Consider the following 14263-nt stretch of genomic DNA (forward strand, 5'->3'; position numbering starts at 1 on the left):
GGGCAGACGCGACGTGAACAGTCTCTGGCTGGGCAGACGCGACGTGAACAGTCTCTGGCTGGGCAGACGTGACGTGAACAATCTCTGGCTGGGCAGACGTGATCTGAACAGGTTCGGCGGCGGCCATCTTGTCCGAAGACACAGGCTCGGCAGACCCACTGTGTCTCCTCCACGCATGCAATACCGTTACTGCATAGAAGAGATGCACGGCCCTCCTGGCCATGGCAGGACTGATGATAGGGAGTTCTGGGACCACCGGAACTGGGACCACCAGACTCGGGACCACCGGAACTGGGACCACCAGAACTGGGACCACCGGACTCGGGATCACTGGAACTGGGACCACCGGACTCGGGACCACCGGAACTGGGACCACCGGACTCGGGACCACCGGAACTGGGACCACTGGACTCGGGACCACCGGACTCGGGACCACCGGAACAGGCATGGAGGAAGTCTTCCTTCTCCTCCTCCGTTTCGGGGTCACCGGAACTGGGACCACCGGAACTGGGACCACCAAACCCGGGTCCACCGGAACTGGGTCCACCGGAACTGTCACGGAGGGGTTCTTCCCTCTCCTCCGTTTCGGAACCAGCGGTGAAGGCTTTCCTTTCCGCTGACTGCCATCTGCCGTGGTCCTCTCCTCCTCCATAGCCCTTTGAGCGCACCTGGCGAAATACTCCAGCAAAGAAATAGAGGATCCTTTCTCCTCTCCTTGAGGAAAAATCTCACTCCGCTGTATCCACATTTAGGCTGGTTCGTTCTGTCACGAAACACTTAACGTGAGACGAGGATACAGATGCAGAGGAAATTTATTAGTAACATGCAGACAAGGTACAAATACTCAAAAACTCAGGACTCCAGGAACGGGGAAACTAGGACAACGAACCAGCACAAGACTACAAACACAAGGAGGCTAAATAGGGGAACAAAAAAGGAGGGTAACGAGACAGACAGGTGGGACAAATTAACCAATAATCAGATAACAAGATGGGAGGGGCTAGACAATAGACACGAGCACATGGCCCAAAATAACAAAACACCCATGTGCAGCACAAGACAGGACAGGCATGTGACAGTTAGGTCTGGCAACTCACCATAGACATGGCTCAATCCGAGGGGCGGGATAAACGGCTGTCTTTCAAATTCACTCTGCACGCAATAGGACAGCGCTTCAACCAACCAGAGTGTTTTCCCAACAGCGGAGCTGACGTTAGTTGATAGATTCAACTTTTGAATCTGGCCGGCAAAACTACTAACACATCTTCCTTTTTTAAGAATGACTTGAGTGCCGTTCTTTGCGCTTTTCTCAAAGAAAAACTTAACTCCAAGTCCTCCAGAGTCGCGGCCAAAGCCGATTCGAAAGACTGTTCACCAGCAGCAGCCGCCATTCTTTGTTTTCAAGTAGCAGGGAACCGTCGCAACTCTGTCATCATTATGTTAAGCCCGCCCCGCCTACTCTATACACGATGTGATTGGCCTGACCCAATTTAGGTTTTTACAGCTCGAAAGTCTACGGAGAGTTGCTAGACTACCCTGGCTGCAAAATAAATTTTGCTGCCGCTAGGGTGCGTCTAGATTTCTAAGCTAGTGCAAAATGCCTTCATCTCTAAATCTGCACTGAACATACATTCATTTCAACATTAACAACATTGTGTGTTGTCAGTGCTGTGACACCTAAGATGTCCTCAATGAAATCTTTCTTCTCTGCATGGTAAAATCTGATGTACACCACAAGCTGAGCATTGTCATTAATATCAGTCAATTCATCAACTGCCAAAGCTATGCAAGGTGCAGTCTGAATATCAGCATCAAGTTGTGACTGCACATCCTCTGCTAACATTTCAGCTCTTCTTGCGGCTGTTGCAGCTGAAAGTGGGGTTTGTTTAATTTTTTCTCTCAGTTCATGTCTTTCTTTTCCATCTAAAAGTGTTTCACACGCAGCCTCCATGCACTCCTTTACTATTTCACCACTTGTAAAGGGCTTGTTATGTTTACCTAGAATCCACTGTATTCTCAGTGAACACTCATATGCTCGTTGTTGGGCGGTGAATGAGTGAGAGAGGACCCGTGTAGATCGCTCATACTGGGCTTTGAGCTCATTTATTTTCCGTGCCCTTACCTCGGACTGCTGAGGATAAGTCTCTTCAAAGTGTCTATGTTTAGCTTCGTAATGACGTTTAATGTTTCCACTTTTGACAGACTCAGAGCAAATGAGACACACAGAACTCGTACAGCTCGATGCAGGAAGAATAAATGCGTATTTTTCCACCCATTCATCTCAGAAAACTCGGTTTTCAGCGTCAACTTTCCTAATCTTTGAAAATGCCATTGTTTTTCACTCACTGAAAGTTTTATCTGTCTGCGTTTTTCACTCGCTGAAAGTTTCATCTGTCTGCGCGCTCTCTGCTCTCTTCACTGCATGCATGACTATGCGTCTGAACGTAGCAACAGTGAGCATAGTAACTGTAGTAGCAACCATAGCAACCCGTTGCGCTGTAGGACCCAAACGGCTCTACTGAGCTGACTTTGATGTGCCTGATATAAATGTGATTTTATTAGAAAATAGCAGCATTTATTTATTTCATTATGTCAAAAGGCTTCACGGTCCGTATGGACGCATTTTGCAGTCCGGATTCGGACCGGAGTCCGCCAGTTGGCGACCCCTCCCTTGAAGGCTGCTGTTGAGAGTGCATCCCTGATAGCCCTTCTTTCTGGGGGGTTAGATCGGGTGTAACTTTGTGTGGCCTTATGGGAGTAAAATACCCAGGATAGTATACCCCAAAATATGGTCTAACTACGCCACTCCCATTTATTGGACTGGGATGGGAGACCCAACTAGTACCCCAGAATAAAGATACACCCCACGCTAATAATATTCAAATGAATGAAACAATTGAAGGCTGATGTTACAAAAGCAATATAAACATGATTTATTTGTAATCTTCAATCAGAGTGGTTAAAATATTTGCTTTGAATAAAAACAACCATTAATGACAATAATACATCAGAGGCATTTACATGAATTCTCGTAGACAAATATTCATATGTAAAACTACACGAACTAAAGTTGGGCCGGACCACAGTACTCAATGTTGACAGGGATCCACGTTTAATTCACCATGAGTACAAGGCTCCAAAAGGGTTCAGCACACCAAAGACAGCAACCGAGGTTACACTGCATCAACCATAAAGTGCTTTGTTAGTACACACCAATTCTAATCACACCACACGAGTGGTCACCTTAATAGGGGAGAACCGGGGCGAAAGTAACGCGGGACGAAAGTAACAGAGCGATTTTCTCAGAGCCCTGGCTATATTAGCATTTCAAGCTATGACAGCACGTTTAGTACGCAACCCTTGACAGAGCTGCCAAATATCACGTGATTTCGTCATCGTTTCCCGCGGTTAGGTCCGGAAAGCAGTTTTCGAGTGCGATAAGTAAATTACTGAAACGGTACTTTTTTTCTAATTACAAGTTGTGTTTTTCGTTTCATGTCACACAGTAATGATCAATCTACAGGTTATTAAGTGCTGTAACACATCCTGAAGTTTGCCTTGTCAGAGTTTTTCAGTATAAAAGTAAATCGGGTTTAAATGTCAGGAGTTCCTGTCGGGACGAAAGTAACACTTGTTACTTTTGTCCCGCTATAGTGAAAACAAGTGTTTATTTTGCCACGCTGCTAATGTGGAGACTTTCTCTGTGTTGCAGCATTTATTAAAACATGTTTATGTCATATTATACCAACAGAATATGGCAAGAATGAGGGTCAGTAAGACAGATAGAGGTCTGATTCAGCCAGATGTTTATGAGAGGGCGTTCACATTTAAATCAGCTGATTTCTGTGTCACCATTTTTTTTTAACTCAATCTGTTTCTATTTACCCTAGTCACATTTAGGTTTTAGCCATACCTTATAGCTTTTCCACCTCCACCTATGAATTTGCAGGGTTTCCATCCTGATGTTTTTATGCAGATTTAAAATTTATGCATAAAAACAGCTTGATGGAAACATGCCTATTGTTACATTGAGAATTTATATTATGGTAATTGAATTTAATTATCATGTTGTTCATGTTGAAAACACATTTTATAAAATAGATTGACATTGCCAATAAAAAAATATTCTAAACAATTCAAGTTTTTACTGTTGGGTTATTTTTGAAACATTGATGAAACTGAAATTTAAAATGAAAATGTAAATCAACATTTTTTTGCAAATATAAAGGCCAAAATATGTTTGTAGTTACATGTTAACAAGGTCATACACAGGCATATGTAGGCTAATAAAAAAACAAAAACAAAAACAAGAGTAACACAAAAAATCTAGCTTGTATATTGTTGTGTTACTTTTGACCCACCTGTGTGTTACTTTCGTCCCAACTGACAGGGTCGAAAGTAACATAAGCAGTCTTAAAGGACAAATCCAGTGAAAAATGAACCTAGGGGTAATTAACACATGGTTACCGAGTCGATCGTTCCCTGCGATGCGTTTTCATGAAAATCGAATGTATAGAGTTTTATCTTTAAAAACAGATTAGCTCATAAAACTAGTATATGGGGCACAGAGTAAGTAAAAGTAAATCGCTAGTTAATACCACTAACAAGGCTCAAAATAGCCTCACACTAACACGGTAGCATAATGAGGGTCCCTACATGCAAACCGAAGCATTGAGAACTTTGTAAGTGTACAGACAGTTTAATAAGAAGATACTTTATAAAGACAGTACATTACGCGTTTACAGACAGGCGTCATCTTGGAAAACAGTCTCGACTAGTCGAGTCACGAACGCCGTGCTACGTTAGATTTCACTATGCGTAATTCCTATCGACCAGCTCACTTAGCACGACGTTCGTGACTTCGAACACTCACGAGAGATGGCGTTCATTCACAAAAGGCTCCTAATGACCCTGTGTGCACTGAAGCACACAAACGCCGGAGCGCGCACAAACCAACGCGCACGGATGAAGGAACGCACGGGACCTGGTATAACAGCAGGCTACACATGAAACAAACATGAGTCTTTGCAAGGCCAAAGTCTAACAATTAATTGGATATCAGGCTAACAGATACCTACTTTGGGCTAGGCCACCCGCACCAACACACGGCAGCAATTACGCAAACACCCTGTAACACCCTGTAACACCAGCACAGTCTGTTAAAAAAACATGGGATATAAATATACTCAGCGCGTAAAGCAGGGGACCATCTAAATGCCTTATTGACTATACGCACCTGGCCACGAGAGAGAGAGAGTTCCCGGCGAATATCAAACTTCGTTCTGTTTACCCGCCCATTCTACAAAATAAACCACAATAAAATCACACCACAGCATCCCACGGCACACATCAAAACCACACTCTTTAAGGGAAGCATACTTACCGGCGTTAAACTCCGAAACGTGCAATGTTGCTTATAGTCAACAGAGTGTGTTAAGGGACCATCAAAAGAAAGTAAACCGATGACTAATAAAATTCCACAGGTGCACAGGCACTAACTAAGAACAAATATGTAGCTTTCACGTGGCGTTTTCGCTCATAACTTTAGGGGGTGTCAAAGGCTGAGCAAAAAGGCTACATTGGTTCCAAATGCTGTAACTTTTGATTGTTTTATGCTATCACCACATCCAGATCCAGCTTTAATCCAGATGCATCTTACCTGTAGGGGAACTTCACCAAAAAAAGAGATGTCCTCCTACCTTTTTAGTTTACCTATTGCAGTTATTGCATGTCAAATAAGAAAGATCGTCCTAGTGGGGTTTTCCCCTCAGGTTTATAATTAACCTTTTTTTCTCTTATTATTATTTGTCCTGTAGCCATTCCTTGATGCTTTCCCATGCATTTAAGCTGATACAGTACCTACCCTAAGTTTGACAAGGGTTTTGGAAGATAAGTGTGCTTGAGAAGATGTGGACTTCTTTTTCATAATTCAGTTCATAATAATCTGTGTTGGTGATAGAACTGCACAAATGTTCATTGTTAATACTGATACTGTCAGCTGATAAAACTTGTGCTCCAGGGACCATATCCATATAACATCTTGACAATGACATCGTCCTAGTGGGGTTTTCCCCACAGATAGATAACTTTAAGACAGTATAAAAGACCCAAGATGAAAGCGCATACACATTAGTTAGGACAGGTCAGGTTGCTGCATGACTGCTTGGTCAATCAGTCAGACAGTTAGCAACTGGCATGTTATTGACAGCTTATAATTGTCTCTGTCTTTTATGTAGAAGAGCAAAGCATTTCTAAATGTACAGAATCTGTTGTAAGTATTTACACATTTATCCATACAGTATACTATACTCAATATTGGTCGTGTTGTAATATATTTGCTATATTTGCTCTTTTCTACTTTGTTTAGAATGATATCATGTCTTCAGCCGGCAATGTCTACAATGTATCATCTGATCTGTCTCTTCAGGGCTTCGATCTGTCTCCTGAGAAGGCCATTGTTGCGTTTGTCCTTGCCGCTCTGAATTATATAATCATATTGTTCTGCAACTCCTTCCTCCTGTTCACTATCATTACCAATAAGGCTCTTCATGAACCAATGCACATTCTCCTGTTAAATTTGCCTATTAATGACCTCATCGGCTCCACTTGCCTGTTCCCTCACATCATGCGGGAGCTCCTTTTTGACACCAGGACCATGTCGTTCTCCATTTGTATCACTCAGGCTTTCTTTATACATGTGTATGCCGTATCTGTGGTCTTCATCTTGACTGCCATGGCATATGACAGATATGTTGCTATCTGCCAGCCAATGAGATACACTACCATTATGAGCAACGTTCACATCATGAAGATCATCTCATTGGTTTGGCTCTCTAATTTGACACTGATGGCCGTGCTTTTCATTCTTCTCCTGCGTTTGCCTCGCTGTAGGTCTTATCTTACCCATCCGTACTGTGACAATCCCTCCCTGCTTCAGATGGTCTGTGCAGACACGACCATTAATAACGTTTATGGTCTGTTGTTGACAGCTGTCTGTCAGGTGGTAACAGTGGGTCTGATTTTGTACACATACCTAAGGATCCTCATAGCCTGCTTCCACAACAAAAGCTCTGACACGAGGAGTAAAGCTCTTCAGACTTGTGGTACACATCTAATTGTCTTTATCTTGTTTGAGTGTTTGGGTCTTTTCACGATAATCTCATACAGGATAAAAGATATCTCTCCTCACTTAAGAAAATTCATTGCGGTTGCTGCTATGATATTGCCACCGACGATGAATCCTGTTATATATGGCCTGAGAACTAAAGAAATCAGGGTCAAAGGGATCAAATTTTTCAAGCAAAAAGCTTTTGCTTTGTGAAGAAATAACACTAGAGGGAATATATTTTTTTAGAAAGGTGTCATACTAAATATCATTTGTACAAAACTTACTTAACTTTTCAGTTGTATATGCATTAATGTGACATATTTTTCTGTATTTCTGTATTTCACTTACCCTACATTACATTACCCATCGCATGAAACCTTTGGCATTTTTACATTTTTAATAAAACATTGTTTAGCATGTTTGTAAAGCCATTTTAATTACAATGACTCAAGAAATGTTCTCATAAACCACGTTTACATTGTAACACCAGTGTAATACCCATGTAATTATACAAATTCGTGTCCTCATGAATCATATAAACAAACACACACACACACACACACACACATATATTATAGTGTAGTCTAAGTTTTAAAATTACCATTTATTAAGATGAGTAATGAGCCAAGTTCCTTGGCATCTCATAACACAAGCTTGGTTACATGTACGCCAACCTTTTTTTATTAATAAATATTGTGATTTTCATTAGATTTTCATTTTCAATATAAATATTGTGATAAACATTAGTCATTAAACATACTGTTTATAATTTTTTCTGTAATATTTTTACAAGCTCTTATAAGTTGTTTACTGCTATTATCTACTAATTTAATGACCCTAAAATCCCATCTTTATGAGAAAGAAATGAAGTAACCATTTGTTTTCTAGCTACCCAAAACCATTATAATATTTTTAGACAAAGAATTAGTTTAGCAACTGACCCATTCAAATATGCATAGAACTGCAAAAATAACAGCAAATCGATTTAAACCGTATTTTTTTTTTAAGATCATAAGATTTTTTAATATCCTTTTTTCCATTGCATTCATCCATGTAAACCATTTATCCTTTGTAGGAACATTCATCCTGTGATGCTAGTGCTGTTTACTCAGCCACTGTGCCGTGTCTTTAATTCCTTCCTCGCTGAAAAAATCCAGCTTAAACCAGCATGAATTCATATTTGTTCAGGCTGGTTAGAGCCGGTGAAGTACCGATATACTGCTGGTCCAGCCGGTGGTCCGGCATATTAATGCTATTCTCAAGCAAAACTAAGCTGGTGAGCTGCAAACAGCACTCCCGCTTCCCATGATGGGGACCAGACTCAGCAAACCAGCATCCCATACTGGTCCCAGAATGAAAAACATACCTTATGCTGGTGATATTTTCTGTGGAAAACATTTATATAATTATAGCCTTACATCCTAAGTGCAGAAATAGCTCACAGTAAGATGCAGGTGTTCAGGGAATAAAGGAAGCTAAAGCTGGACAGTGTAGCACAGACCAGAAAAAAAAGGATTCCTTTCTTTTCTAGAGTAGTGACTAAATTCTGCTTAATTCAGTATGTGAAGGATTATAGTGGTCCAGTTTGAGGCAATCTGCACAACAAATTATATTTTAACATTATATTGTAACATTATATGTATTTAATGGTTTTGTTTTAATTATACTGCATTTCAGGAGAAAATGTTTGTTTTGCTCTCTGCTCTCAAGAATGAAAAAGCTATGTGAAAAAAGTAATAGGCCTGTACATTTAATTTCAGTTCATATGTTTTACCATAAGCAGAATTGTGGGTATAAGTGTACCATCATATATGATATAAACTGTGGCTCATGGTTGATGTGTTACTTGAAGAAATTGATTCAGGGGAATTGCCGGTGTAGGCCTTAGTATCATTCAGTGAAGGTCAAGCAATGGTTTTTATTTTATTAGGTCTGCAGATGTCTTGTGTTTTACTGCAATAGACTTGTGTACATTATATGTATTATAATGTGTAATATATAAGATATTATTGTACTGAATTCATTGTCATCAGAGGTTTAAATGTTTGTTAGTTTATTTATTGCCATTTGGCTTTAACTTTTATTTTATATTAATTAATGAATCATCATATTAGTCCAGAATACACATGGATCAAACAGATATTAGAGCCATTTATGCCATGCAGTCTTTTAAGGTTGGTGTGAATTTCTGTAACATGTCCAAATATATATATAATAATAATAATAAATCCGTAGGCAAAAACAGTCTTGTGTCACAGCAGACTTCTACTCTTATTGGATCTCAAAATACTATGTCATCAGGAGCTCAACTTATTACCTGGAGACTTGTTAGATGTTAGTCTTGCATGTCAACCTTTTGTATACCGTAGCAACTGTAATTAGTCATTAGTTTAATGAATGTGCTTTCTTTATATTAGTCATGTTTGTTTCTGGGGGTCTCTATAGGGAATCACTGTAAGTTTGTCAAAACAATATAATGAGTTTCTTAGGGACATGCATGATGAATCAAAAGTTTCTTAACAAAGTTACACTAAGAGAATAGAATACTTTGACATTACTATTAGATGTTAAATCTGTTATGGCTATTTGAAGGACTATTTTAACTATTGTCTTATAGGCCTGTAGACTCAATGCTTAGGTTTTTATGTATACAACTGCTTTTGTTGATGTTTTTTGGTGTTCATTTGACATAAGTCCTCATAAGCATAACAAAAACGGGCATATTTGACATTTTAATTTTGTTTTGATATTTTTGATTACATATGGCCTTTTATAAAGCTTAAAAAATTGAATTATCTGAAATATACTCATGCAGATATAATTTGCAGAAATTTCCTTTTTACGTTCTTTTACCTTTTATTATTTGAAAGGTACAAGTATGTTATGTGTCAACAGCCTTTTAAAGCATAGCCTTCTGGGTTATGGGTAGTGGGTTGTCACGTTCTGGATTTTGTTTTTTGTTCCTGGTTCTCGTCTTGTCATGTGATTCCCTGTTTGGCCCTGTCCCAAATGGCGCACTTCATGTGGACTTTCGGTCTCGTGGACTTAAATTGCGCGTGCTCGCCGAGTCTACAAGTCCGTAGGCCGTCCCATTAAGCATTTTAATGCTCTGAAGTGTGCTCAGCAGCGCCCCCTTTGTACCCTTGAAGCGGTCTTCTGCGAAGCCCGCATAGATGCAGGCTCCACACACTTTAAAGGTGAACTAAGTAACTTTTTTTACCTTAACTGAACAGCTTCGGAGTCATTGGAATGGTTATATTACTTATTTCGGGTTGAATGGTGGTCGTTTCGCACCCCCCTGGTGCCCGTGAGCGGAAAATACGCACTTGCAACTTTGAGCCGGCGGGCCGCCGGCCGCCACGTCAGAAAGTCTTGCGTGATATCAGGTCTCGCGATGTAAACAATTGCTTTACGGCCAAAAGAAATCTGCTAAAATGCTGTCATTATTGCGCTCCCTCACGCTGTCCGAACCCGAATGAAGAAGACGTTTTAAAGAATGTCCCATCTGCTTTGATGTCGTTGATCTACTAGCCTCTGGTGTCTGAGAATCGCCAACGAGTTTTTACAACAGTGTTGTCAAATATCTATTCCGAAGCTGTAGGGGGAGCTCTAGAGAGAAACCTGCGAGCAAAAAGCGAGAATACAGCGAAGAAGTCCCGAAGCTACTGAGTGCTGCTTTAACTACCCAGGAATCCTTGCGAAAGGCCAATCAGACAACGGATGGGAGGAGATTTCGCTCACGGATAATTGTTGACATGGCTGAGAAGAAAATATTACGGTTTTTATGACCTAGATGTACATTTTACCAGTTGTTACCTACAGTTTATACAAACATTATGGTCATCGACCAGTGGTTGATGTCTCAAACATAATAATAGTGTGTTGAATAATACGATCACATTATGTTTCATTAAATAAATAGAACCGAATGTCAGGGCTTTACTGAGAAAATGAATATTGAAACCTGTAAATTCATCTGAAACTAATGCACATTTTCATTATGTGTTAAAATTGTAATCTTAGTTCAAATGGAACATTATGTATTATTATGTACAACTGTATACATCATTTAAATAAGCATGATGTATCTATTGTCTAATGCCCAGGTGGCATGCATAATATCAAAATATAGAACTGTAAAAGCAGGCTGTGTAGTTGACATGGAGATAAGACGTTGAAGCGCAAAAATGTGATTTCTCCTGTCCAACAACAACCAGACCATTATTTCTGGCGGGACGATTGAGTCTGTCCCAAAAATACCTTTCAATGCACCCTCGTGGACTCGCGCCTAGGCCTGCACTACATGACGTCACCAAAGTGTGGACTCTGAGGAAGTCCACAAGTCTGGAGTGTGCCATTTGGGACAGGGCCATAGATTGTTTCAAAGCAGCTTTACAGTGATAATAGAAAATTAAAGTAACAGAGATTGTTTTGGCTTTACAGCAGCTTTTGAATAAAGTTATTGTCCAGCTAAAGTAAGTTTTTGTTTGATTCCCTTCTGTTGCAAAGATCATTAGTTATTAACTTAGGGGCCGCTTACATAACACCGTTTTAACTTAAAGCGAAAACTTTTATTGCGTTCTGGCCGTTCATTTGCACGGCAACGAGAATGCAGACTTTGAAATAGGTTCCAAGGTGCAACGTTATCATCTCTGTGTAAACTTCAAAAACGTGAATCTGTGAAAATGGTGATGGCATGCACATCCATATTACGTGTTTAGTCATATGCCTGTTTGAATATGTATGTGCGCAGGCGCGTTGTGTTTCTTTACAAATTGACATCGCCAAATTACTTGTCTGGCCTGAATAATACAGAATTTTTTGTTGTTTCCGCGGATCCATGTGAACTGGAATCATTTTGATAACGTTTATCTGTACAGAGGTAAATGGAAGGGAAGGAGGCCTTCACAGGGGAGAATCTACACTGTAAAAAAAATCTGTAGAAATTACAGTATTACTGGCAGCTGCTTGCCAGTAACTTACTGTAGATTTAAATTGATGTTATTTACTGGCAACAGTTTGTTCAAAGTTAAATGAACATGAAACATTAACAAGTCTTTATCTTTACAGAATAAAACTAAAATAACAGCCTCATGCAAAGCATTCTGGGAACCAAAATCTGAAGGAAAAAAAAAACAGAAAAAGGTTGATGAAGATTTCTGGTTCCCAGAATGCTTTGCATTAGGTTGTTATTTTATAGTTTTATTCTGTAAAGACAAAGACTTGTTAATGTTTAATGTTCATTTAACTTTGAACAAACTATTGCCAGTAAATAACACCAATTTAAATCTACAGTAAGTTACGGGCAAACAGCTGCATAACTACAGCAAATTTTTTAAGACAAAAAATGTAATTGACTTTTCAAAGTGGCTTTTCATAAAATATATTTGAAAATGAATTGGTTACACTTTATTTTAAGGTGTCATTGTTACAGTGTAATTATATATTTAAGTACTGAATAATAATAATTAACAACATGTACTTACTATAGGGTTAGGGTAGGATTAGGATTTGGTTGAAGGTTAATTGCATGTACAGTAATTATGCATAATTTACTATTATTACTATGGTAAGTACATGTACCCTATGTAACAAAGACACTGTAAAATAAAGTGTTATCAATTATTTTTTTTAGGGCTGAAAACATTTTAATTGTTTAATAATAACTTTTTGTTTTTCAGATTTGAAAGAGTTCAAATGATTTTTTCAGTTGCTTTCAGCAATGGAACTGATTCTTTCAATGAAGGATTTTATCTAACTGCCTTCCACTCTTTGGCGAACAAAACTATCTAATTTTGGCCTTGGCGATTATCTACATCATCACCTTGCTGGGTAATCTTGTTCTTCTGATTGTCATTCTAATGAACTCCAGCTTACAGAATCCCAAGTATCTTGCTGTGTGTAATCTAGCTTTTGTCGACATTTCAGTGAATAGTGTTATAATTCCTCAAATGGTGCCTGTTTTTGTGTTCAATCCAAATCATGTTTCATTTGGAGCATGTTTCTCTCAAATGTTCTTCATGCATTTTTTTGGTGACATGGAATCTTTCTCTCTTGCTCTTTTGGCGTATGACCGGCTGATTGCAATCTGCTGGCCCCTGCGTTACTCTACCATAAACACCAAACTGAGGATGCTGCTTATAATAGGAGGGATTTGGTCTGTGGTTATTCTGCTGGAGATTTTCCCAGTCAGCCTCGCTGCCAGGCTTCCTTATTGTGCCTCCAGAGAGGTAAAGAGCTGCTGTTGTGAACACGGTCCAGTATACAATTTGGCTTGTGCAGACACCTCTTACAATCGCCAGCTAGGCACAGCTAAGTCATTGACCGTTTTGCTAGGCCCCTTGACTTTTATTATTTCCACCTATGTGATTGTAGTGGTTGACAACACAACGCTGGAAGGCCTTTCACACCTGTTTCACTCACCTGCTGCTGGTCCTGCTCTATTACATGCCAGTCGTGCTGGCATACATACTAGGGAACCTGCGTTTAATTCAGAATGTGGATCTTTTCACAGCAATTCTGACTGTTTCTGTTACCCTCCCCCCAATGCTGAACCAAATCATCTACAGCTTAAAGACTGACGAACTACGAGACAAGATAGTCAAGCTTCTGGGAAAGTCAAAAATGGCACAACAGATCATTAAAAATGAGGCCAGTGATTAACAAGAGTTTTATTTCTCTTATTGTATAAAATGTTTAGTTTGCTTTGATTTCAGTCCTATGTTACACAGAATTAATGTGATGTCCAGCAGATGAGAATGGCAATGTTTCCCAAGGATAAATTATCTTTTTCATATTCCCTTGATTCAAGCCCATTGGCATTTATAAATATCACATATCTAGATTTTTTATTTAGTCGTTTATAGAAGACTAAAGGAAATCAAAATAATTAGAGATGAAATGTGATTTCATCACAGAGGTAAGACCCACTGTCTTTAGAAAGCAGTTAGCAATACTGTGACTTTAAAATGAGTTAAACAGCAGCAAAAAGCACATTAAAAGTACTTCTCATACATTAATCTTTAGTAATGTTTATAATCATTAAAAAATTTGAAAAATGTATGGTAATTTTTGTGAGTTATTGTCTGTGCATTCAGAATGGAGCACAAAACATTTAAAATGTACTAAAAATAAAATGCATTTCATTGCATATTT

At 39.4% G+C, this 14263-nt stretch overlaps 1 protein-coding gene and 1 pseudogene across 2 annotated transcripts; both read left to right on the forward strand.

Moving 5' to 3' along the window:
- Nucleotides 1–6376: 6376 nt before the first annotated feature.
- On the forward strand, nt 6377–7482 carry LOC311091580 (olfactory receptor 52B4-like; the record flags this gene model as incomplete). The annotated part of the gene is made up of 1 exon (XM_084127570.1): nt 6377–7482. One exon carries the CDS (start codon nt 6377–6379, stop codon nt 7319–7321), a length of 945 nt encoding a protein of 314 aa, XP_083983696.1. The 3' UTR covers nt 7322–7482.
- Nucleotides 7483–9527: 2045 nt separating this feature from the next.
- LOC311090348 (olfactory receptor 1f45-like) lies at nt 9528–13771 on the forward strand (annotated as a pseudogene). The gene is made up of 2 exons: nt 9528–9562; nt 12855–13771. The product of its transcript is annotated as an olfactory receptor 1f45-like (transcript).
- Nucleotides 13772–14263: the final 492 nt, after the last annotated feature.

Source organism: Abramis brama (assembly GCF_963993115.1).
Source record: "Abramis brama genome assembly, chromosome: 10".
Classification (NCBI taxonomy): Eukaryota; Metazoa; Chordata; class Actinopteri; order Cypriniformes; family Leuciscidae; genus Abramis; species Abramis brama.